The following is a 23,305-nucleotide window of genomic DNA, read 5'->3' as shown; positions in this document are numbered from 1 at the left end:
TCTTTCTGGATGACATCCTTATTTACTCCAACGACCCAGTGCAGCACGTGAAGGACGTCAGGGAGGTGTTACAGCGCCTGAAGGAGAACCACCTGTATGTGAAGCTGGAGAAGTGCAAGTTTCACACCAAGGAGGTGGACTTCCTGGGCTACAAGCTGTCAGACAAGGGGCTGGCAATGGACAAGGACAAGGTGCAGACCATCCTGGACTGGCACAGCCCCAGGACGCGCAAAGATGCCCAACGCCTACTAGGCTTTGCCAACTTCTACAGGAAGTTCATCAAGAACTTCTCTCGAGTTACGGCTCCCATCACTGACTGCCTGAGAGGCAAGCAGAAGTTCAGGTGGACACCAGAGGCGCAAGCAGCGTTCGAAAGCCTCAAGAGGGTGTTCGCCTCAGACCAGAACCTGTTCCACGTGGTTCAGGACGCGCCCCTACGCATTGAAACAGATGCTTCTGATAAGGCTGTGGGCGCCATTTTGTTGCAACTGGACGCCAACAGAGAGTGGAGACCCTGTGCCTTCTTCTCCAGGAAGTTGACCCAGCCCGAGCGAAACTACACAGTTTTTGATCGGGAACTTCTTGCGATCCACGCGGCGTTCCAGCACTGGAGACACTTCCTGGTGGGCGCCAAGCACCCCATCCAGGTGTGCACAGACCACAAGAACCTGGAGTTCTGGAGAACTGCCAGGGTGCTCAACCAGCGGCAGATACGGTGGGCGGAGTTCTTCTCGAACTTCAACTTCTCCATACACTACATCCCAGGAGAGCAGAATGTCAGGGCGGATGCCCTCTCCCGCAAGCCAGAGTACATGGAGGAGGAGGCGCCACCAGCCCCAAGGCACATTTTCCCCCCGTCGGCATGGTCCTGCGGAGCAGCAGTGGTGAGCGAGGCAGAACTCACAGCACTGACGGCAGCGGATGAATTTGCCAACCGCATCTTCAGAGAACTGAGAGGGGGGAGGGAGCAGGCAAAAGACTTTGCAGAACGCAGAGGGCTGCTTTTCTACAAGGGTGCGCTGTACCTACCCACCACCCAGCTTCGACGTACGGTCCTCAAGCAGATGCACGACAACCCTACAGCGGGGCATTTTGGAAGGGACAAGACCACTCACCTAGTCATGAGACACTTCTGGTGGCCAGGGGTGAGGGAAGATGTTCGAGACTATGTAAGGGGCTGTACCACCTGCCAGCGGGCGAAGGTGGTCAGAGCAGCGCCACCAGGGTTGCTGGAGCCCTTAGCCACACCACACAGGCCGTGGGAAGTGGTGTCCATGGACTTCATCACAGATCTGCCTTCGTCCAGGGGTAAGACTGCAGTGTTGGTGGTGGTGGACCTCATGTCCAAAATGTGTCACTTTATACCGTGTGCCAGGGCAGTCTCGGCAGAAGAGACAGCCAAACTGTTTGTTGATCACATTTTCAGACTGCATGGATTACCTTTAAGGGTTATTTCGGATCGTGGCCGCCAATTTGTTTCCAGGTTCTGGCGGCGGCTCATGAACCTCCTGCAGGTGGAGGTCAGCTTGTCGACGGCTAGACACCCGCAGACCAACGGACAAGCGGAGAGGGTCAACGCCATTCTGCAGCAGTACCTGAGATGCTACGTCAGCCAGCGGCAAACGGACTGGGTGGATCGCTTGCCACTAGCAGAATTTGCCTACAACAATGCAGTGCACGTCTCCACAGGGGTGTCGCCCTTTAAGGCCAATTACGGGCGCGACCTCAGATCTTTCCCAGAGAGGGAGAGGGAGGAGGAGGAGGAGGGCCCACAGGCTGAGGATTGGGCAGAGGAACTGGAGACGGTGCACCAGCAGCTCAGAGAACACTTGGAGAGGGCCAAGGAAGCGTACAAAAAGGGGGCAGATCGCCACAGGCGACAAGGGGAGGTCATCAGGGTGGGGGACAAGGTGTGGTTGTCCTCGGAGGGCCTTCCCACCAGAGGGAGGTGCAAAAAGCTGGCACCCAAATGGCTGGGCCCCTTCACGGTCACGCAACAGGTCAACCCGGTGGCATACAGGCTGGCACTGCCAGAGGACATGAGGGTGCATCCAGTGTTTCATAGATCGCTGCTGTCGCCGTACAGGGAAAGCAGCAGGCTCAGAGACAGCGAACAAACCCCCGAGGGAGGGGGGGAGAGGGAAAGCAGGGAGCAACTCAATGAGGCCACGGCCATCCTGGATTCAAGGTGGGGGGTGGGGGGCCTGGAGTACCTCATGGCATGGGAGGATGCTCCACCGTCCCAGAATGAATGGGTTCCCGCCACTCAGATACAGGAGGAATTCTTGGTGGAAGAATTTCACGCCCTCTTTCCCCACAGACCCAAGCCCTGGCACATGGAAAGGGAGGGGGAGGAGGAGGAGGCACGGGAGAACAGCTCACCATGGCGCTGGGAAGCGGAGTTTGAGGAACCAGAGGATGAGGTATGGGTGTCGCCAAGATCCACCCAGTCAGAGGAAGGAGCAGATTGGCAAAACATTTTTACCCCCACCAGCTCTGACGCCACGGACTTTTTGGGATTCCCGTCCTCCCAGGCGGAAGGGGGGGGCTCGCAGGACTGGGGGGAGGTGTTCACACCAACGGGCTCGGAGAGCACCGAGTTTTTAGGCTTCCAGTCGTCACCGACACATGGGGGGGGCCTGGGGAGGGGTGAAGGAGAGCTTGGGAGGGGGGTGGATGTGAGGGACAGGGGATATCGCGAAGTCCCTCCCCTCCTGAGTTCAAGCCCGTCCCCGAGCAAAGGGGAAAGCAGGGAGAGTTCCGATTCCAGTGGGGAAGCAGGAAGTCGTGTCCGAGGCTCAGGCAAGGTAGAGGAGCCAGGGTCCCAGGTGGGACAGGAAGGGGCAAGTAAGGGGGGAAGACCCATCCCCCCAACTCCAGAATTACGCAGGAAGAGGAGGGGCAAGAGGATGGGTCTGCCAAAGCTTTTGTGTTGGAGAAAGACGCGCCAAAAGCCATTAGGAGGTTCTGAAACCGACTGACAACATCGATCCGTGTAAATAGCAATGACTTGAGCACTGTAAATACGCAGCACCAATAAAAGAATAAAATGCAGAGCTGCGTAGCGTCGTTACTCTGAAGTAGTCCACTCCGGCCACTGTGACACTATGGTTTATCATGATGTCTGAACTGAGTCGAGTCGGCATCAATTCCCACAATGGCAGCACCTGGAGAAATGCCATAGCGATGGCTGCTGGTTATACCTGTGATTTCCCACCTTTCTCCACAGAAACATGCATCCAAGGAACATCAAAATTACTCATCTGGATGAAAAATGCATTATATGAGTCTACTCTTAGTTGACTACTATGTCAGGCGAGGGAAGGCAGTGAAGCAGAAATAAGGGATACTCACCTCGCCCAGGAAGTCGTTGGAGGAGAATCTATCATAGTCCCAGACAGTAACTTCCAGGGTCTTCTTCTTTAGCTGCAGTTAATATCAAAAGATAATTAATTTCAATCCCCTTCATGAATCTGGCACCCAGTCCATAAAGCATGCTTTGCTTGTTGCCATCTGCCGGCACCCCCTGTTCTTTTTCAATATGACAGCCAGGCAATTATTGTCCTCCTATCAACCTTGAACTCAGGAAATTCATTTCAGGTAAAGCTGAAAGTTGATATCAAGACAGATGAGCTCGGCCGAGGTTCTATGCAAGCTTGGAGGAGTTATTTTGCCCAGCTTGGCTGCTCTCCCAATACAAAGCCCACAGTGTGACTTTTAAAATGTTGATAGCATCTATATGTCTTCCCTCAGTGCTCAGCACCAGTGAGTAGATTTTACTGAGTTCTGGGCAAAGTCAAAATGCATTGGTATTCACAGTGAGACATGGCTGAATAATTTCAAAGAGCGCTTCTCAGATCTTCTCCCTCCTCCTTTATCTTAGGTTTGAGGACAAGCATATCTAGAGCTATTAGGCTGCAGAGTTTCCTTAGAAGGCTGTGCACTTTCTAAGCGAACCTGCATAATATAGATTATGCCAAAAGGGTAGCAATTGGGATTCAGTCTGAACAAACACGGCTTCAACAAATGTCTCAGATTTTCCAAACCATATACACAACTATTCAACAGACTAAAGATGAGACATCTTGGATGCCCCTAGTACCTCAAGCTATACCAGTTCAAACAAAATGATGGGTCCATGTAGCCAATGGTTTGCCAAGAGGTAACTTGCACATAATATTTGGTGAACCAGCCATCTCTATTGTCCTGTGAAATGGAGAGGAAAATTGTACCACCCTTTTGCATCTGCCTAGAAATCCGCAGAAACAGGGAAGTCTTGTAACATGGGCTTTTCTGGCTGGGGCTAATAGAAATCAGAGTCCAGCAATCTCTGGAGGGCCACAGATTCCCCACCTCTGACCTATACCAAAGGTCCAAGGCACAAGAAGGGTCTGTAGCTGCCCCACCTCCAGGTTGTCCCTCGACTCGTTCTGCCTGCTGGAGCAAGTCATGTCCTAGTTTTATCCGGCAGTAGGGGGGCACAGAGGGTGGGGAAAGAAACCAGTAGTTCAGGGGTGGTGAGCCTCAAGTCTGGGAGCCGAATGTGACTCCTCAGACTTCTCTATTTGGCCCTTGGAAGTTTCTCCAGGCCACCCCCATCATTGACCTGGCTCTGTTGCACTCCATGTGTTTCTGCCTGAGTCAGATGTGTCCTTCAGCTCTGATAAGGTGAGGACCTTGGACTGGAAGGAGATGTAGAAAGCTTACTGTGGAAGAGAAACAGCACTTGTTGCAATGAACACAGGATGGGGCAGAAATCGCTGCTTCCTTACATCCCTCATTCAGACCACAGATAGCAGCTCACATGACTTGATTATCCGCCACATCAAAATATAGAGGAGGCTAAATTTGAACCCTTCTCCTTTAGTTTCCTATGTACAAGGTTTGTTTGTTTGATTTGCTGTTGTGGGTAAGGAGAAGCATCCAGTCCTGTGAGGTGACACCTGCAGTCTGAAGTGGCAGGTACAGGCCACCTGTAAGTTTATCACCTCAACAGAAATTAGATTGGCTTCAAATCCCAACTTTTGACAGCTTCCTCCAACTAAAACCACATCATACACCAGGGGTCTCCGAACTAAGGCCCGGGGGCCAGATGCGGCCCAATCGCCTTCTAATTCTGGCCCGCAGACGGTCCAGGAATCAGCATGTTTTTACATGAGTAGAATGTGTTCTTTTATTTAAAATGCCTCTCTGGGTTATTTGTGGGGCATAGGAATTCATTCATATTTTTTTCCAAAATATAGTCCGGCCCCCCACAAGGTCTGAGGGACAGTAGACCGGCCCACTGCTGAAAAAGTTTGCTGACCCCTGCCATACACCCTTTAATCAAGAACTGTGGGTAAATTTCAGGGCTCTAAAGCAATTTAGAAAGTTTAAATTGTTTCTCTTTCTACTCATTAAGCCTCCATATTTAAATAAATTTGTATATTACCAAACCTTCAGCACAGATGGCTTCATGAAATATGGAAAGTATCATGAGATCATTTACAAATTGGAACATGACCACTCATTAGAAGGCCATCTCAGTATTTTCTTTTTCATTAACTCTTGCAGGTAACATAGCAGAACGAGAGCAGATGGCTCCAAAATAAAAAGCATGCTTGCTTTGTTTCACTAATTAGAATTTGCCCCCACTGATTAATCAGTAGAACCTTTTGTTGACTAATCTAACCCTTAAATTAATTAAAAATTTGGACCCGTAATACACTGAAGTGTCCCTCAGACTTTTTCCTCCACACATTAAGCTATGATAGAACTAATTATTAGGCACATTCACATTGTACTGGGTAGAACTGAAATCCAAGAAAGCAGCCTTTTACTTCTGTCATTGAACCATAACCACTGTTGGGTGCAAACCACTTTTACATGGCCTAGGGAGGGAGCTAAGGACATGGGTTGCCTAGGGCTTGCCGATCAGAAGGTTGGCAGTTCGAATCCCTGTGTCAGGGTGAACTCCCGTTGCTCGGTCCCGGCTCCTGCCAACCTAGCAGTTCGAAAGCACATCAAAGTGCAAGTAGATAAATAGGTACCGCTCCGGCGCTAAGGTAAACGGCATTTCTGTGCACGGCTCTGGTTCGCCAGAAGCGGCTTAGTCATGCTGGCCACATGACCCGGAAGCTGTATGCTGGCTCCCTTGGCCAGTAAAGTGAGATGAGCACCGCAACCCCAGAGTTGTTCGCGACTGTACCTAATGGTCAGGGGTCCCTTTACCTTTACCTTTTTAGGAAGGGAGCTAAAACACCGGCATTGAAAGAAAGTGCATTTAAAAATCGGAAATTGCAGGCCAATTGGCTTAACGTCTATTCCGGGAAAACTGGTGGGGGAAAATGTTAGAGATAAAATTAACAAGCACATAAGAACAAGTCTTGCTGAAGCAGAACCAGCATGGCTTCTGGAAGGCTAAAAGTAAAGGGACCCCTGACCATTAGTCCAGTCACGGACAACTCTGGGGTTGCTTTTTCCTGTAAGACCAATTGCAGCCATTAACAGTCGTCAACAGGTTTACCACAGCTATCAACCAATCACCCATTCCCACCACCCTTCTGAGTAATACCCCTCCCCACCCTCCCACTATATATAAGGGTCTGGTGACTTCTGTTTCAGGGTATCTGAAGAAGTGTGCATGCACACGAAAGCTCATACCAATAACAAACTTAGTTGGTCTCTAAGGTGCTACTGGAAGGATTTTTTTTATATTTAGCTCAGAAATAGGAAGCAGAGATTACAGTGAGTGGAGACTTCCGCCAATGGTGAGATGTAGAAAGCAGAATTTCCCAAGGTACCTGTGTTTTTTTAACTTGTTCATAAATGATTTAGCATTATGGGTGACCGGTGAAGTAACAAAGTTTGCTGAGAGCATCTAATTGTTCAAAGAGCTTAAAACAAAATGGGATTGTGAAGAGTTCCAAATAAATCTCTTCAAAGGGAGTGAATGGGCAGTAAAATGACAAATGCAACTCAGTGTTAGTAAGTGTAAAGTGATGCATCTTGGGAAAAAGAATCTAAATTTCACTTGCACACTCATAGGGCCTGAACTGCCAGTGGCTAGCAGAGATCTTTTCCCTTTATAGAGAGGCATGTTAGTGGCTAGCTATGCAAATAGATCTGAGTTGAGGATGGAGGATAGCAGCAAAGGCTGGGATGCTTCTTTTAAGCAACGGAAACCAGCAAAGTTCATATGGTCAGGGGAGTCTGGCAGGCAACGTTGAAATAGTTCAGTACAGACAGACTCTTAGAAATGTAGGGCATCATTAGAGAACAGTCAGGATCAGAATTAGACCACACCTGCAATGCAATATCTCTTACAGTCACCTACCTGCTCCATGGATATATTTTTATAAATGACTGTCTGGTTCCATTCAGGATTCAAGCTTTTCTGCACATATTTAGTCCTCCTCTTGTTCTCGACACTGAAGTAGAACAAAGGAACAAAACATGCCATTACTTATACTTGTCTCCACCTGCTCCGAGGCAGAAACAATTTCAGTGCAACTGATAAAAATAAATAAACCAATCATTCAGGCTGGCACAGAATAATGCCAGTTCATCTGCTGTAAATGATAATCTTCTGCTGAACAATCTCCCAATTCAGTCTCTAAAATGAAACTTTTGAATTTGCAGCCTGTCTACTAAGAAACCTCCCAGCCACTGTTGCCTGTGACTGACAACAACACAAATCTCTTGGTTGCATTTACAAATTGCTCCTGTTTGTTTACAACAGCCATTCTCATTGTAAGAGTAAACAGTGATGTATTGGTTTTCTTGAACAACTTCCTTGCGGCTATCAAGCTGAGATGTTTTTAATTCTCTGTATTATTTTCTCGTCTTTAATCATAGGAGAGCCATCCCTAAAAAACATGAAAGGGAAGCTCAGATGCAAGCTCCATCCTGTTAATGAAATAAACACTAATTTAATATTGATCCTTCAAAGCAGGCTTCAAAGCTCCTTTTTCAATAGGGCATTTCAGAGGTTTTGCTGAATTATTTGATTTACAATGTATTTTATTGTGTTGTGTTTTCTGAAGGCTGAGACTACAAAATCGATGGCATCCTTTACCATCCACAAGATGATGGTTCTAGACCAGTGGTCCTCAGTGTTCTAGAGCGCATGCTGCATTTCACGATCACATAATTGAATCAGATATCATTTTGAGGAAAGCTCAATGGTTACAGATCCACCCCTTCACTGCCCCAGAATCGCTACAGTCAGATTTTAAGATTTTGCAGAACTTCATTGTTTTCACACGATTGCCCCTTAAGGTTAGCATTGGAAATATTTCATAGTTCTAAAGCTGACCTGTCTTCCTTCATTTGCCAAAAACAGTGAGTTCTGATAAAACAGCTCTGCTCCAGAAATAGCATTCTCTTTAAGAGCATGCCATTACTGCACGGAGAGGAGAAAAAAAGAAACATTTGCAGTGGTTTGCTGCTGGCACCTCACCGGATTTATACGGTTGGCAATTACAGCCAAATAGTGTCCCCAATGCGACCAGTGTCTGTTCAAATGTAGCATATAGCATTACAACCACTATCGGCCTTAAAGAAGCATAATTTAATTAGCGGTGAGATGAATATATTAAAAGCAGGAACAAGAAAATATCAAGCAAATCCCAGAGAGAATTAAAAGCTATGTTTAAGGCACGGTACAATTTTAAAGTGAGAACTCCCCGCAAGGCAGACTTTTTACATCTGGTAACAAGTATATAATGGATTGCAGTGACTGATAATTAAAGAGATCTGTATGCATTGAGCAATATTCATATCAGGAAAAAGTGGGTTTAAGAGGTGCTGCTATCATTCCACCAAAAGCAAATGTCCATGAAAGAAGGGTCACCATCTCCAGTCCTTAAAGCAACAATTAAACTACTGGTTCCACTCCCCACCCACCGAACCATGAAGTTACTGGAACAATTCTATAACAATTGTGTGTTATAGAGATTTAACCTGCACTAGACACGAGCAGCAAATGTCAGCCACTTCATAGGCCCCTGAAATTCTAGGAAACTATAGTTGCATGCCCAGGATATTAGGTATTTCATGCTTAGAATAATCAGAGAATCAGTGAACAATAATGTACTCTACCTTGCATTCTGGACCACCATGACTTGGCTGCAAGGCCCCAGGGCAACGATGTGTTGAAGAATGATGGGAACAAACAGGAAGCAGAAGAAGAGAGAACCAGGGAAGAGAAGATAATTAGAGCATTGTATGCAAACAAGAAATGATGGGTGTATATATTATGAGAAATAGAAACATTAACCACTCTAGGCAGTTTAACATGGAAAAGTAATCAGAGATAGTTATTATCAGACTAGATGGTTCAGACATAAGGCTAAAGCATCATTGTAACATTAAATGGACAAGCAGGTACAATCCTTGGCTCCCACTGTCCCTTTCCTCTTTTTTCTCTTTACTCAAGAGTGGAGGAAGTTTAAAGCTTTAATTCCTGGTACAAATGGTAGATTCCAGTCATGTCTAAATATGGAGAACTGTAGGTTTTTCAAACCATGAAGAGTTTACAAAGCATAATTTTAAATCATGGTTTGATCCTAGTTTGGATTAACTAACTATGGCTTGGACAAGCCACAATCCACCACATTCAGACGTAATGGGAAGCTGTGGTTTTTTGAAAACCACAGACAGAAGATCTAAACTTCCTTCCCTCAGAAGGAAGGGAGGGTACTGCTTAAGCCCAAGGTTTATTCTTGCTCATCCTCATACGCTAAATCACAGTTTAACTTTATGTTTGAATGGGGCTGGTGAGTTTATTCAAATCATCTGGTAACACATTTGAACATTTCTTCAGCTAGGGTATATGACAACTAAATACGGAAGATACATCTAACATAAAATTTCTGAAATGTTTGTTATGTCTTTTCCTTCACAGTCCTGACTATATTTAAATGTTTTTTTTTCCAGTTTTCCAGCCATGTTCCCATGGGCTTCTCTAGGATAAAATGAACGGCTGTAGCTCAGTGGCAGAGCCATGCTTACACGTAAAAGGCCCAGGTTCAATTTCTTGCAACTCCAGGTAGTGTTCATTTAATTATTTGACAAGATTTATATACTGTGGGTGAATAAGCTTTCCTAAAATACATGAAATGAGTGTCCAGATTAGTTGATAAGAAATGGATCTCTTGAAGGTCAACAATGGGAAACCTGTTGTGTTAACAGCTGTTAGTACCGGTAGTTGAAATCACCCCTCCGCTTACCCTCTTCCTGGTAGAAGATAAACTTTGACAAACGGATCCGAATAGCCGTTGTTGTCACGGGGAACAAGGTTTCTTGCTTGAAGAATGTGAATTATCAAATTGCCAAGGTGCTTGTCATAGTTGATTTGAAGCTAAGCATAACATTGGTTGCAATTAATCATTTCCCAAATAATGTCATTTCAAAGTAATAGTTATTACTACAGTTTTACTTTTTAATGTTCTCCAACACTAAAATTCAGTAATTTTCTAAATGAATCTCATAAGAGGCTTGTTTCAAGCAGACGATTTAATCTTCCTCTAAAGAGAAAGAGAATAGAAGCATATTTCCCTGAAAAGTTTCTAAAGTAGACAGTAATGTGTTTCTATGTGCAACATTTTTTTAAAAAAAGATCCTCCTAAAATCTAAGAATTTTCTGTTAAATGTAAGCAATTAAGGGCACTATGCCATGTTAATCTATATTGTTTGTTTGTTTGTTTTTCTGTACTGAGAGTTTACCATGCAGCTCTTTGCCTCTCTAGAACTCCTAATCTTCTCTTCCTATATTTATTCTGCTTTCAAGAAGCTGACAGTGGGGCAGAGATTTATTGGCGCTTAAGATACTGTAGTATATACAAATTGAAGTGTTTTTTTTAAAGCACTCCTGAATCAGTTAATTATATTTATATACCTCTTTGCACAGCTAAACGCAGGTCCATAGTGATTTATAGGGCAATAAAATACAGAAATGCAATGTGCATGTCTTGTGGGATTTCTGACTTTGGTTCTTTTGACCAGCAAAATCCCCCTGCCATATCACAAACTGCTTTGGGACATCCCCTCTGTGCTCAAGGTGGTTTGCAGTCTGGCATGGGGGTGGGGGTGGTCTATAGCAGGAAGTAGTTGTGCAGTTATTTGGATTCTCCCCCCCCCCCCTAAAAACAATTGACCTGGTCCCATTGCAAATGCTTATAGCAAAATAACTATTGATTTGAACAAAAGAAGAAGAATGCAACTATATGACTGGAAACAAGAAGAACAGGAGTTGTTTCCAGAGCGTCTCTTCTGTGAAGGAAGGCTCCTTCTGATTGTGGAAGGGGCTGAGATCCAGTGGGCACCCTTCGATTCCCCTGTACTTTCCCACCACCTCCCATGTTGTCCTGGAGCAACTTAGCTGAAAGCACTGGGAGCTGCAGGAATAAGGAAGAAATGACAAAAATCGCCTCCTCCATGTTCTTCCGGCAGGAAAGTCCCATGAGCGGAATTCTGCTCACAGAACTCTGGATCAAAACCAGCAGATACCTATTCTTTTTCCATAACCCGACTATGGGTTATATACAAGAGTGTTGGAATGGAAAGTATAAAGAAGTTTGTATATGGTATAGAATTTAAATGATTAGGAAAAGCCTAGTAAAATTGTACATGAGAGAGAACCGAATGTAAATGTTCGGAAGTTATTTTTTAATTTCTAATTTTCTTTTTTCCTTTTTCTTTTTTTTTATATTGCTCTTAATTTTCTCTAATTTCGTCTCTAGTTCTTTTTTGCCTATTTTTCTTTTCTTTTTGAATTTTTTTGAAAATCTTGGAAATTATGTTTGGTTATATTGGATTATATTTGCTTATGTTCAGTTAGACTTGATTATGTTATGTTTATGTTTATGTTATATTATGTTACGTTTATGTTGTGTTACGTTATGTTATGGTTTGTAGATTTTAACTTGAAATAAAATAAAGCTTTAAAAATTAAAAAAAGAGTGTTGCAGGTGATGTAAAGGAATCAGGAAGGAAGGAATTTTGGGGTGATTTGCCCTTTCCCCACAGCAGAGCTGCACAGAGCTGGAAGAGGGGATATCCCTGAACATCGATTCCCTCCCCCTTTTGTGGGTAGAAGTCTTACTGTCAGCGGAGCAATGCCATTGTATACAACCAGTGGTTTTTTCTTTAAAAAATGTTTAGGGGTGCTCTCATTTTCACTCAAGAAAACCACCATTTTATAGTACAAATCGGGAGAAATAAATACAGTAAATGGACAAAAGTACAAAGATTCACAAAATGTTTCTGCGTACCCCCAGAAAAAAGCACTGTATACAACAATATACTTTTAGTTTTGTATCATGGCACAGGAATAATGGAATTCCTGTCTGGAACATCCATATAGGAATTTGCATAAATGTGCACTGTGCAATTCCTCAAATGTAAATTGAATTCATAGCTCTTCCTGAGAATTGAGAGTATACCACCCAGTGGTGGAGAAGGGAATATACATACTCAGGAGTTGGGACAAAGTATAGTGCCATCTGGGGGTAAATTGGGTATTGCAGGAATTTGGGATTTTGAGCAGTACCCTCTAGTGGTGAGAAGGGGGGTTTTCTTTGTCTTTTTTGTTTGTTTGTTTTTGTTTCCCTCCTGAATAAAAATGGCAGGTAAAGAGGAAAAGAAGCCGGCAAGCACACCGAAAGACAGAAGAGGCTCTAAACAAGAAGAAGTTAAAGATCTAGAAGCTTTATGGCAAAAAATTAAAGATGAATTTAAACATAGTGAACAGCGAATGGATAAGAAATTGGGAGAGATTGACAAGAAGATTGAAGGAGCGGTGGGAGAGCTTTCGACTCAGATAAAAGATCTGTCAGTGAGATCCAAAACAATGGAAGATTCAATTAAGAAGACACAAAAAGAAGTAAAAGAGGTTAAAAAGGAAACGGATAAAGTGAAAGACAAAGTGAAAAAACTGGATAAGGCACATGAACAAATGCTTGACAATTTAGCATTGATAGAAATGAAACAAAGACAGTTGAATCTGAAATTGAGGGGTATTCCTGAAGAAACGGGAGAAGATATCAAATCGAGAATAATTGCTGAATTGGCAAAATGGATGGGAAAAACAGATGAAGAAGTGAGTCAGACAATTGTAAATGTGTTTAGAATTAAGGTGAAATCAGCAAAGGCCAAAGCAAGGAAAGCACCTGGTGATTGTGTGGTGATATTCAATACAATGGAGATGAAAAATGAGATTTTAAGACTGAGTTTCACCAACAAGCTAATCATCAGTGGTAAGCCTATAATTGTGTTTAAAGAGATACCAGGAAGATTTTTGAAAAAACGCGATAATTATAAAGCAATGGTGGCCTTGCTTAAGAAAAATGGAATTCAACATAGATGGGAATACCCCGAAGGAATGATGTTTCATTATAAGGAGAAGAGACATGTGCTGACAAGTATACAGGATATCGGAAAATTCTTGAGGAAGTACGAAAATTTTTTGGGAGAGTTGGACCCAGAACTGGCTGTTCTAGCAGAAGTAACAGCGGAAGAGGAAGAAGACCCAAGACCACAAAGAAGGAGGAGAAAGAGAAGAGAGGAAGAAGAAGAAAAGGCAGAGGAAGAAGACCAAGATCAAGAGAAAGAAGAGGAATCAGAGAGAGAGGAAGAAGAAGAAGAAGAAGATAAGGATTTAAATAAAGAACCCGACCAAGTTTAGCAAAATAATTTTTTGCTCTTCCTGATAGTAGGAAGTAAAATGGCATTGAAGATACATTCCTGGAACGTGAATGGCTTGAATAATAAGATTAAAAGGAATAAAATTGATCATGTTTTGAAGAAGAAGAATTTGGATATAATTTGTCTTCAGGAAACACATGTGGCAAAAAAACATAGTTATATTCTTAAAAATAAAAGGTTGGGTAAAGAGTTTATAAGTTCGATGGAAAAGAAAAAGAGAGGAGTGGTCTTGTATATAAAGGAGAAATTAGATCCGAAATTGATTTTTAAAGATGAAGAAGGAAGAATAATCGCGGCTCAAATATCGATTGAGGGAGAAAAAATGTTAGTGGTGGGAATCTATGCACCGAATGAAAATAAAGCTGAATTCTACAAGAATCTGGAGGAAAGGCTGACTGAATATATGGATCAAAAGACAATGCTTATGGGCGATTTTAATGGAGTGACAGTGCCAGAATTGGATAGGACCAAGAAAAGGAAGAATGAAGGTAAATTACCAAAATCCTTTTTTGAACTAGTAGAAAACCTGGGTCTAGTGGATATTTGGAGACTGAGGCACCCTACAACTAAACAATTTACATTCTTCTCAGAACCAAATCAGAGTTCGGGAAGGATAGATAACATGTGGATCTCCAAGGAACTAGTGCCCAGGGTGAGTAAAACAGAGATAATACCACGTACACTGTCAGACCATAATTCTATATTCATGGAATTGAAAAGCAAAGACCAAAAGTCCTTCAGGTGGAGAATGAACAAAGATCTATTTGATGATAAAGAGGTGGTCTCGAAAGCTAAGAAGACCCTGAAAGACTACTTTCATTGGAATTTACACAAAGATACCGGACTGGATATGGTATGGGATGCAAGTAAAGCAGTGATGAGAGGCTTTCTAATACAGCAAAACAGTTTTCTGAAACGAAAGAAAGAAAGGAAGAAAGAAGAAATTTTGAAATGTCTCATGGAAAATGAGAAGAACCTGATTGATAAACCCGAGAATCAGCAAATAAAGAATAATATAAAGATGTTACAGACACAATTCTCCATGTTGATCAATCAGGAGATTGAGTGGAAAATAAAACAAATGAGACAAAGAAATTTCGAATCGGCGAATAAAACAGGAAAACTGTTGGCTTGGCAGTTAAGGAAACGTCAAAATCAGAACATAATAATTAAGATTAAAACAGAGGGAGGAGTGACGGAAGATCCAAAGGAGATTAAGAAAACCTTTCAAAAATTCTATAAGGATTTGTATTGCAAAAAGAAAGAAGATGAGAAGAAGATCAGTGAGTATCTAGGAAAATATGGCTTGAAACCAATTCCAGAAGAAGAGAGGAAGAAGCTAAATAACAGGATAACGACACAAGAATTACAACAAGCAATAGGGAGAATGAAACAAGGTAAAGCCCCAGGACCAGATGGTTTAACGGCGAAATATTATAAAGTACTGAATGAACTGTTGGTTCCAGTTTTAGAGGAAATGATGAATGATATTCTGTTGGGGGGAAAGATCCCAAATACATGGAAAGAGGCATACATAACATTGATCCCAAAGCCGGATACGGATGGCTTAGAAGTCAAAAATTATAGACCAATCTCATTATTGAATAATGATTACAAACTTTTTGCAGATATAATGTCCAAGAGATTGAAAGAAGTTTTAAATCAAATAATACATAAGGATCAGGCTGGTTTTCTTCCTGGTAGACAGTTAAAGGATAATGTAAGACACATAATAGATGTAATAGAATATCTGGAGACCAAGATAGATAAACCAGCTGTCTTGATGTTTGTAGATGCTGAGAAAGCTTTTGACAATATATCTTGGCAATTCATGAAGAGGAATTTGGAATCAATGGTTGGGAAGAATACATTCGTGAATGGGATCGAGGCGATTTATTCAGAGCAAAAGGCAAGATTGATAATTAATAACACCCTAACAGAATATTTTGAAATCACAAAAGGAACTAGACAGGGCTGCCCTTTATCACCGTTATTGTTCATCATGGTCCTGGAAATATTATTGATCAGATTAAGAGACCTATCTACAATTAGAGGTATTAAGGTAGGTGCAAAGCAATTTAAAGTGAAAGCCTTCGCAGATGATTTAGTTTTAACATTGGAAAATCCAAAGGAAAGTGTTGCAGAAGCTATAGAAGTAATGGAGAAATTTGGCCAATTGGCAGGATTCAAATTAAATAGACAAAAAACCAAGGTTATGGCAATGAATATGACGAAAGAAGAAAAACAGGAATTACAGTTAAAACATGGACTCGACGTGGCTAAAAAGGTAAAATATCTGGGAATATGGATGACAGCAAAGAATATTAATCTTTATAGTGATAATTACGAACAAGTATGGAAGGAAATAAAGAAAGACCTGGAAAGATGGACTAATATGAAAATGTCATTCTTAGGAAGAATCGCAACAATAAAGATGAATGTATTACCTAAGATGTTATTCCTATTTCAAACTATACCTGTGGTTAAAGGTACGAGGCAATGCCAAGAGTGGCAAAAGATTTTATCAAGATTTGTCTGGCAGGGGAAAAAACCTAGAATAAAACATAAAATTTTGGTAGATAAGAAAGAAAGAGGTGGATTCGCCCTGCCAGACTTGAGACTTTATTATGAAGCGTCCTGTATCTGTTGGATAAAAGAATGGATAACTCTAGAGAATACGGACTTGTTAGATTTGGAAGGTTTTAACAATAGATTTGGATGGCATGCATATTTATGTTATGACAAAAAGAAATCACATACCGGGTTTACGAATCATGTGATAAGAAGATCTCTGTACGAGGTGTGGGAAAGAAATAAAAGGCTGTTAGAGACTAAAACACCCTGGTGGGTCTCACCAGCAGAGGTATTAACAGTTAAGAAAATAAATATGGAGAAGAGGCGGGCCACGTATGAGGAAATCTTGACGAAAACTGAAAAAGGATGGAGTTTAAAACCTTTTGAGGACATTAAAGGAGTGTTAACAGGATGGATAGAATACCATCAAATAAATGATGTGCTTAAAGAAGATAGAAAAATAGGTTTTGAGGATAAAAGATCCAAATTTCAAATAGAAGTGCTAGAAGGCAAAACAAAGCTTTTGGCAAAGATGTATGATTTGTTGTTGGAGTGGTATACAAAAGATGAGTTGACAAAAGAAGTGATGATTAAATGGGCAAAAGATTTGGGGCATAATATTGAATATGATGCGTGGTTGAAATTATGGAATCAAACTTTAAGATTTACAGCATGTATTGCCTTGAAAGAAAATGTATATAAGATGATGTACAGATGGTATTTAACTCCAGTTAAATTAGCTAAAATGTATAGAATGAGTGATAAAAGTTGCTGGAAATGTAAAGAGAAAGATGGTGAATTTTATCATATGTGGTGGACATGCGAAAAAGTTAAAAGATTTTGGGAAAGTTTATATAACGAATTGAAAAAGATGTTTAGATATACCTTTCCAAAAAAACCAGAAGCATTTTTGTTAGGAATAATAGGAGGAGAGATTAGAAAAGAAGATCAAACACTGTTTATGTATGCAACAACCGCGGCTAGGACTTTGTTAGCCCAAAAATGGAAATTACAGGAATTACCTACAATTGTGGAGTGGCAGATAAAAATGATGGACTATGCTGAACTTGCTAGATTGACATGCAAGATTCGTGACCAGGGGGAGACAAGGTTTCAAAAGGACTGGAGTAAATATGTGGACTATATGGAGAAAAACTGTAGATCATTAAAAACTCTCGCAGGATTAAAATAAACCTTACGAATTGACCAACATGTTAAAAAAGGAACTGCAAAAAAGGGAATTAACAAGAAACCCGCATGAAGGGAGGGGGGGAAGTCATAGCTCGGCGGAGCAAGGTAAAAGATGTAAATATAAGATTTTGTATAAAAGATTGGTTTTGTTAATTTGTTGAATTTGGAAAATTGGAATAAAATGTATTTTAAAAAAAAAGAATTCATAGCTCTTCCCTTCCTCAGGAAGCAGCAACTGGATTAATATTAGTCATCAGCATTTGCATTTCACACAACTGATTTTTAAAAAATCTATTTTTAGCATTGATTTACAATTTGTGCAATGTTGGCAGTCTAAGAATCAAACAATGATAATTCTGTTCTATTATCCGTTTATAGAAAATTAAATGCTAATATTAGATTGTTACCTGAATTTCCCCAGTAATTGGATGGGAGCCAGACTTTGTACCTTCCGTGGGCTGCCATATTCAAAGAAAAAAAAGCACAGAAACACAGTTGTAAATCATTTCATTTTTAAATAGTTTCTCTTGCTATGAATATGTCTAGCATTACAATCATTATTCCTACCATTCTTACACCTACATGATTAAGACTATGACATCGGTGGTACAAAAATTATAACTGAAATGAAATTGACCACACAAGTTTTGAATGTGACACTTTACATGAGAATTTGACTTCTGTGGTGGGCAAATGACATCACTAAAATGACACATGTCAAGATCAAAACAAACCCTAAATGTTAATACTGCTTAATCTCATATCTAAAATAACCAGGCAAGAATTTCCTTTGCATACACTGAAGAGCTTGAGGAGGCTAAACAGGATTTTTTTTTTACTTTCCTCCTCATGTAATATCACAAAACACTTTTGAACAGTCCTTCAGATTCAATGCAAAGAAATGAGTGTATGATTCTTTGAACCAAACTGTAGCAATGAGTTGTTTCCAGACAACACTTAGCGGCATCATTGACTACAAAGTTTAAAGAGTTTTCACAGCAGGGCATAAAAAGGTAGGAGGGTTTATGTACAGGCCTTTTATGTTAACATAACTTTACCCATTCCAAACAGATTCTCAGTTGGCAATCCCCTTTGCTCAAACTGTCCAAGAAGAGTTTCTGTCATAAAGGCACCTGTGGTCTCCTCTGGCTCAGACATCTCATTAGCAGATCATTTGATTTCATCAACATAACATGCAAACATTGTCATTTGTTCAACAAGACTAACACTAGGTGTGCAATTCAGAATAACCGAGTAGTATTTGGCTAAGTTTGCCTGAGCTAAAAGTTTCTTCTTTATAGCACCTACTCCAGCTAAAAGAATAGTAACCTGTAAACTAGAGGAGATGGACTTGCAGCAGAAAATGGTGTTGGGCAATGGTACCTGCTCACCTCTAAACCTTGGTTTATTACCCCCTTTAAAGCTCCCAAATTACTTGAATTCCTTAACTTCTTCAGCTCATAGATATGCCTTTATAAAGGCAAGATTCAACACCTTCCCATCGAACATGCTGAGAAATAGATTTTCCAATGGACAGATATCGCTCTTATGTGATTGTAATTGTGGGGCACCGGAATCGTTGCATCACATAATCCTTGATTGTGCTCTTCACTCATCGGCCAGGAGCAAGTTTCTTGCTCCATATCTAAAGGAAATTGCTGATGATTCAAATGAAGCCAAACTGAGATATCTACTAAATGATGAAGACCCCTTAAGATCACTCACGGTTGCCAGATTCTTGATCAGCATCCTATCCCTAAAGAAGAAAAACGGACTCCTGTGCGGCTCGGATAACCCTTTTAAACCATGATTTATGTTTTAGGATGTAATTAGGTGAAATCATCATTGATGTCTTTTATTGATTTATGAGCAGAGGGCGATGTTTATGTTGCAAATTTATTGTATTGTATGTTGTTGGGGGTTTTTTTGTTTGTTTTTTGTAAGTTTTCGGCTGTTTTAAATTTGGAGGTTTAAGTACATATATGTTGGTATGGGAATTGTTGTGTGATGGGACAATGGCCGTAATAAATATCAATCAAATTATAGCACCCACTAGAAGCTGTATCAGCTAATTTTGGATATCCTTTCCTAGGTAGTGAACCATTTTTTTTCTTGATCTTTAGCTCTACACCAATGATCATTCATGATAGGATCAAAAAGGGCTAGATGTTCTACAAACTTCAGAAAAGAAGAAGTCACAGGTTTTTAGTTATACCATGGAAACCCAAGTTTTGCATGCCAAGAACTTTGACCTGAGCAATCAAGCGTTCCAATATTTGTCACCAATATTGTTACTCTTGCCTAATTTCTGCTGGTAAATATCATCAAATGTTTTTCCTTTAGATAAGCAAAACTCAAGTTCTTTTGCAAGTGGAAAAGAGCAACTAATTACTCTCAAAGGACATTTAAAATTAGACAACATGATTATCCATCAAATGACCAAAGAATAAGCAGGCTAGCACGGGGTGTGGTCAGTATTTTGCACCCAGCAGTATTGTGCTGTGTAATTTGCTTTCTTTTGTTCAGTTCTTTAGACATTGAAGCGTTGTCAAAGTAATCTTACAGGACTTGCCAGAGGTGGCTGTCATTACCACGATGGCAAGCTTCTCTGCTAAGCACTGCTTTGTTGTTGTTGTTGTTGTTGTTGTTGTTGTTGTTGTTGTTGTTGTTGTTGTTGTTGTTGTTGTAGAACAGGCACCCCCAAACTTGGCCCTCCAGATGTTTTGGGACTACAACTCCCATCATCCTTAGCTAACAGGACAAGTGGTCAGGGATGATGGGAACTGTAGTCCCAAAACATCTGGAGGGCCGAGTTTGGGGATGCCTGTTGTAGAACTAAGGTAAAGGGAACTTAAGCTGGATGGTGAAGTTCAGTCAAAGGTGACTATGGGGTGCAGCGCTCATCTTGCTTCAGGCCAAGGGAGCCAGTGTTTGTCCACAGACAGCTTTCCGGGTCACGTGGCCAGCGTGACTAAACCACTTCTGGCACAAGGAAGAGCATGACGATTGCCAAAGCGCATGGGAACATCGTTTACTTTCTCGCCGCAGTGGTAAAGCGTGTTCTCCTTCATGGAGAGCATGTGTTGAGGTGGAGGCAAAAAAGACATCCCTCTGTTGCTGGGCAGGTTAGTTTGGATGGCCACAAATCTTATTGGGCACCTCTTGGTCGTTGGGGAGAATTTGATGTTGCAATTTATGATTGACGACCAAGGGGCTATTTATTCCCTGTGTGCAGTGTTGAGCTGCCTCTTTTTGCTGCACACATAGGATCACCCACCCTCCCTCCCTATATTTAGGGCTATGACCTTGCTATGCCTGTCATGGGGTCGTCTGCTTTGGGGCAGGGGCCTGGTATGAATTTTTCCATTTGGCTGATTGGTTGGTGCCATTTGGTTTTTTGCCTACTGCAGGCATCCCCAAACTTTGGTCCTCCAGATATTTTGGACTACAATTCCCATCATCCTGCTGCTCATTCTGCTGCTCCAGAGCATCATTCTGCTGCTCCAGAGAAGCGGACACGGAGCAATGGATTCAAACTTCAAGAAAGAAGATTCCACCTAAACATTAGGAAGAACTTCCTGACAGTAAGAGCTGTTCAGCAGTGGAATTTGCTACCAAGGAGTGTGGTGGAGTCTCCTTCTTTGGAGGTCTTTAAGCAGAGGCTTGACAGGCATATGTCAAGAATGCTTTGATGGTGTTTCCTGCTTGGCAGGGGGTTGGACTGGATGGCCCTTGTGGTCTCTTCCAACTCTATGATTCTATGATCCCTGACCACTGGTCCTGTTAGCTAGGGATCATGGGAGTTCTAGGCCAAAACATCTGCAGGGCTGCAGTTTGGGGATGCCTGGCCTACTGCGTAGCAAAATTGTCACAACTTGTAAGGTTGCGATTATGCATTGGTTAAATCTGGTTGGTGGAGGGGGTATGGCTGGCTGTGCCTGCCCCTCCAATGCTGCTGCTGCAAGGGTAGTCCATTAAAGGAATCCAGGGGCTCGCCATGCTCTTGTCCGAACCCCTGTCAAGGGGCTAGGGCCACGCAAGAGCCCCTGGGAGCATTTGGGGAGAGGTGAGGCCCTGGCACCCAGCTCTATTCTCTCCCCAAAACGTTTCCCCTTATTGACTTTCGCAGCCTTGCAGGTGTCAGTTCTGTTCCTACCTCTAGGTGGGAACAGATAGTCACAAACCAATGCCTAAGCAACCACTCACATTCTGTAATCAATAAAGTTGTGGCCAAAAAATTATGCCAAAAACCTTAAACAAGAATTCTGTGTGAATTGTGTTTTATTTGAGGGTGGTTTGGGACCTCATCATGCAACTATTTATCTACTTGCACTGGTGTGCTTTGAACTGCTAGGTTGTATAACTATGGTAAGAGAACAGAATTTTAAAGCAAGAGGAACTCTAAACCACACCCAAGAGTTTTCTGCAGCAGACACAGGCATACATCAAATGCTGCACATATAGTCCTTTGAATTCCACTGAAGGCCCTCTTCATCTGTTGTTGTTTAGTCATTTAGACGTGTCCGACTCTTTGTGACCCCATGGACCATAGCACGCCAGGCACTCCTGTCTTCCACTGCCTCCTGCAGTTTGGTCAAACTCATGTTCGTAGCTTCGAGAACACTATCCAACCATCTCGTTCTCTGTCATCCCCTTCTCCTTGTGCCCTCCATCTTTCCCAACATCAGGGTCTTTTCCAGGGAGTCTTCTCTTCTCATGAGGTGGCCAAAGTATTGTAGCCTCAGCTTCAGGATTTGTCCTTCCAGTGAGCACTCGGGGCTGATTTCCTTCAGAATGGATAGGTTTGATCTTCTTGCAGTCCATGGGACTCTCAAGAGTCTCCTCCAGCACCAAAATTCAAAAGCATCAATTCTTTGGCGATCAGCCTTCTTTATGGTCCACTTGTACTTGAAGTACAATCAATAGAAAACACAACCCTCAGAAAGTTTTTGAGTACTTCAACGCCATCGTGAACTCTGAATAAATTTGGCGGGTCTAAGTGACAGCCATGTTGTGAGACTCAAAATCAAAATCACACGGAAACCCCAAACAGGCCCTATTAGTGATGACTCATTATCAGTGAGAAGAGATGCTAGCTCAGTCAAAGCATCACATGGGTCCTAAGTGAACATGTTGAAATGCCTCCCTTGCCATTCCAGACTGCCAGTTCTCCTGAGTAGCTCAGAATGCAGCCAGAGTGAAGCAGCCCTAGTACCCCTGCTGCTAACATGGGAACACAGGAAGCTCTTTTTAAAGCTTCTAATGGTCTCTATAGGAATATGCATATATTCACCTCTGCATCCATACACAAAAAAGCCCAAACAAATGAATTCATACCTTGCTACTGTGCCGTTTCTTGCTGACTGAAGGAGAACCAGGCTGACCAGGGCTAGGAACAGAACTCGAGTTGGCGGACGTAGTCCCAGAATGAGCATGGGAGCTCTTCTCCATTGCTGAGGAGGCCATCAAGGGAGCCTGTTGTAAGGAAACCTTTTGCAGCTCTGCAGCCAGTTGCTTTGGGTCCACCCCGGGCGACTTTGTTTTATCCACTGCAAGCAAATGTTTTTGTATTCATTTCTGCAATTCTCCCAGCTTGGGATGGAAGAATGGCAATTCATACTAGTAACTTCCCCCATTATTAGAGCACCAAGGGGAAGAAAACAGCCAACAAAGATGAACAGCAACAAAACCATGAACCAGGCACCCCCAAACTCGGCCCTCCAGCTGGTTTGGGACTACAACCCCCATCATCCCTAGCTAACAGGACCAGTGGTCAGAGATGATGGGATAAGTGTCCCCGGATTCATTGAAAAAAATCTGGTAACCTTACCCTTACTCCTCCGCCCCCCAATTC

The 23,305-nt window shown here is 42.3% G+C and overlaps 1 protein-coding gene across 1 annotated transcript in view; it reads right to left on the bottom strand.

Annotated features, from left to right (window-relative positions):
* PCLO (piccolo presynaptic cytomatrix protein) overlaps positions 1 to 23,305 on the bottom strand; it is a 230,630-nt gene that overhangs the window by 41,254 nt on the left and 166,071 nt on the right. Inside the window, exons 13-18 of the mRNA XM_060275141.1 lie at positions 22,789 to 23,000; positions 17,859 to 17,909; positions 10,212 to 10,342; positions 9,082 to 9,108; positions 7,316 to 7,409; positions 3,355 to 3,426 (exon numbers count right to left, since the gene is read on the bottom strand). Coding sequence (XP_060131124.1) covers positions 3,355 to 3,426; positions 7,316 to 7,409; positions 9,082 to 9,108; positions 10,212 to 10,342; positions 17,859 to 17,909; positions 22,789 to 23,000 — 587 coding nt within the window. The remainder of the gene's footprint in view (positions 1 to 3,354; positions 3,427 to 7,315; positions 7,410 to 9,081; positions 9,109 to 10,211; positions 10,343 to 17,858; positions 17,910 to 22,788; positions 23,001 to 23,305) is intronic.

The sequence above is a fragment of the Zootoca vivipara genome, chromosome 5 (genome assembly GCF_963506605.1).
Source record: "Zootoca vivipara chromosome 5, rZooViv1.1, whole genome shotgun sequence".
Lineage (NCBI taxonomy): Eukaryota > Metazoa > Chordata > Lepidosauria > Squamata > Lacertidae > Zootoca > Zootoca vivipara.
The sequence above is the reverse complement of the archived record's forward strand: the minus strand, read 5'-3'. Positions and strand labels throughout refer to the sequence as shown.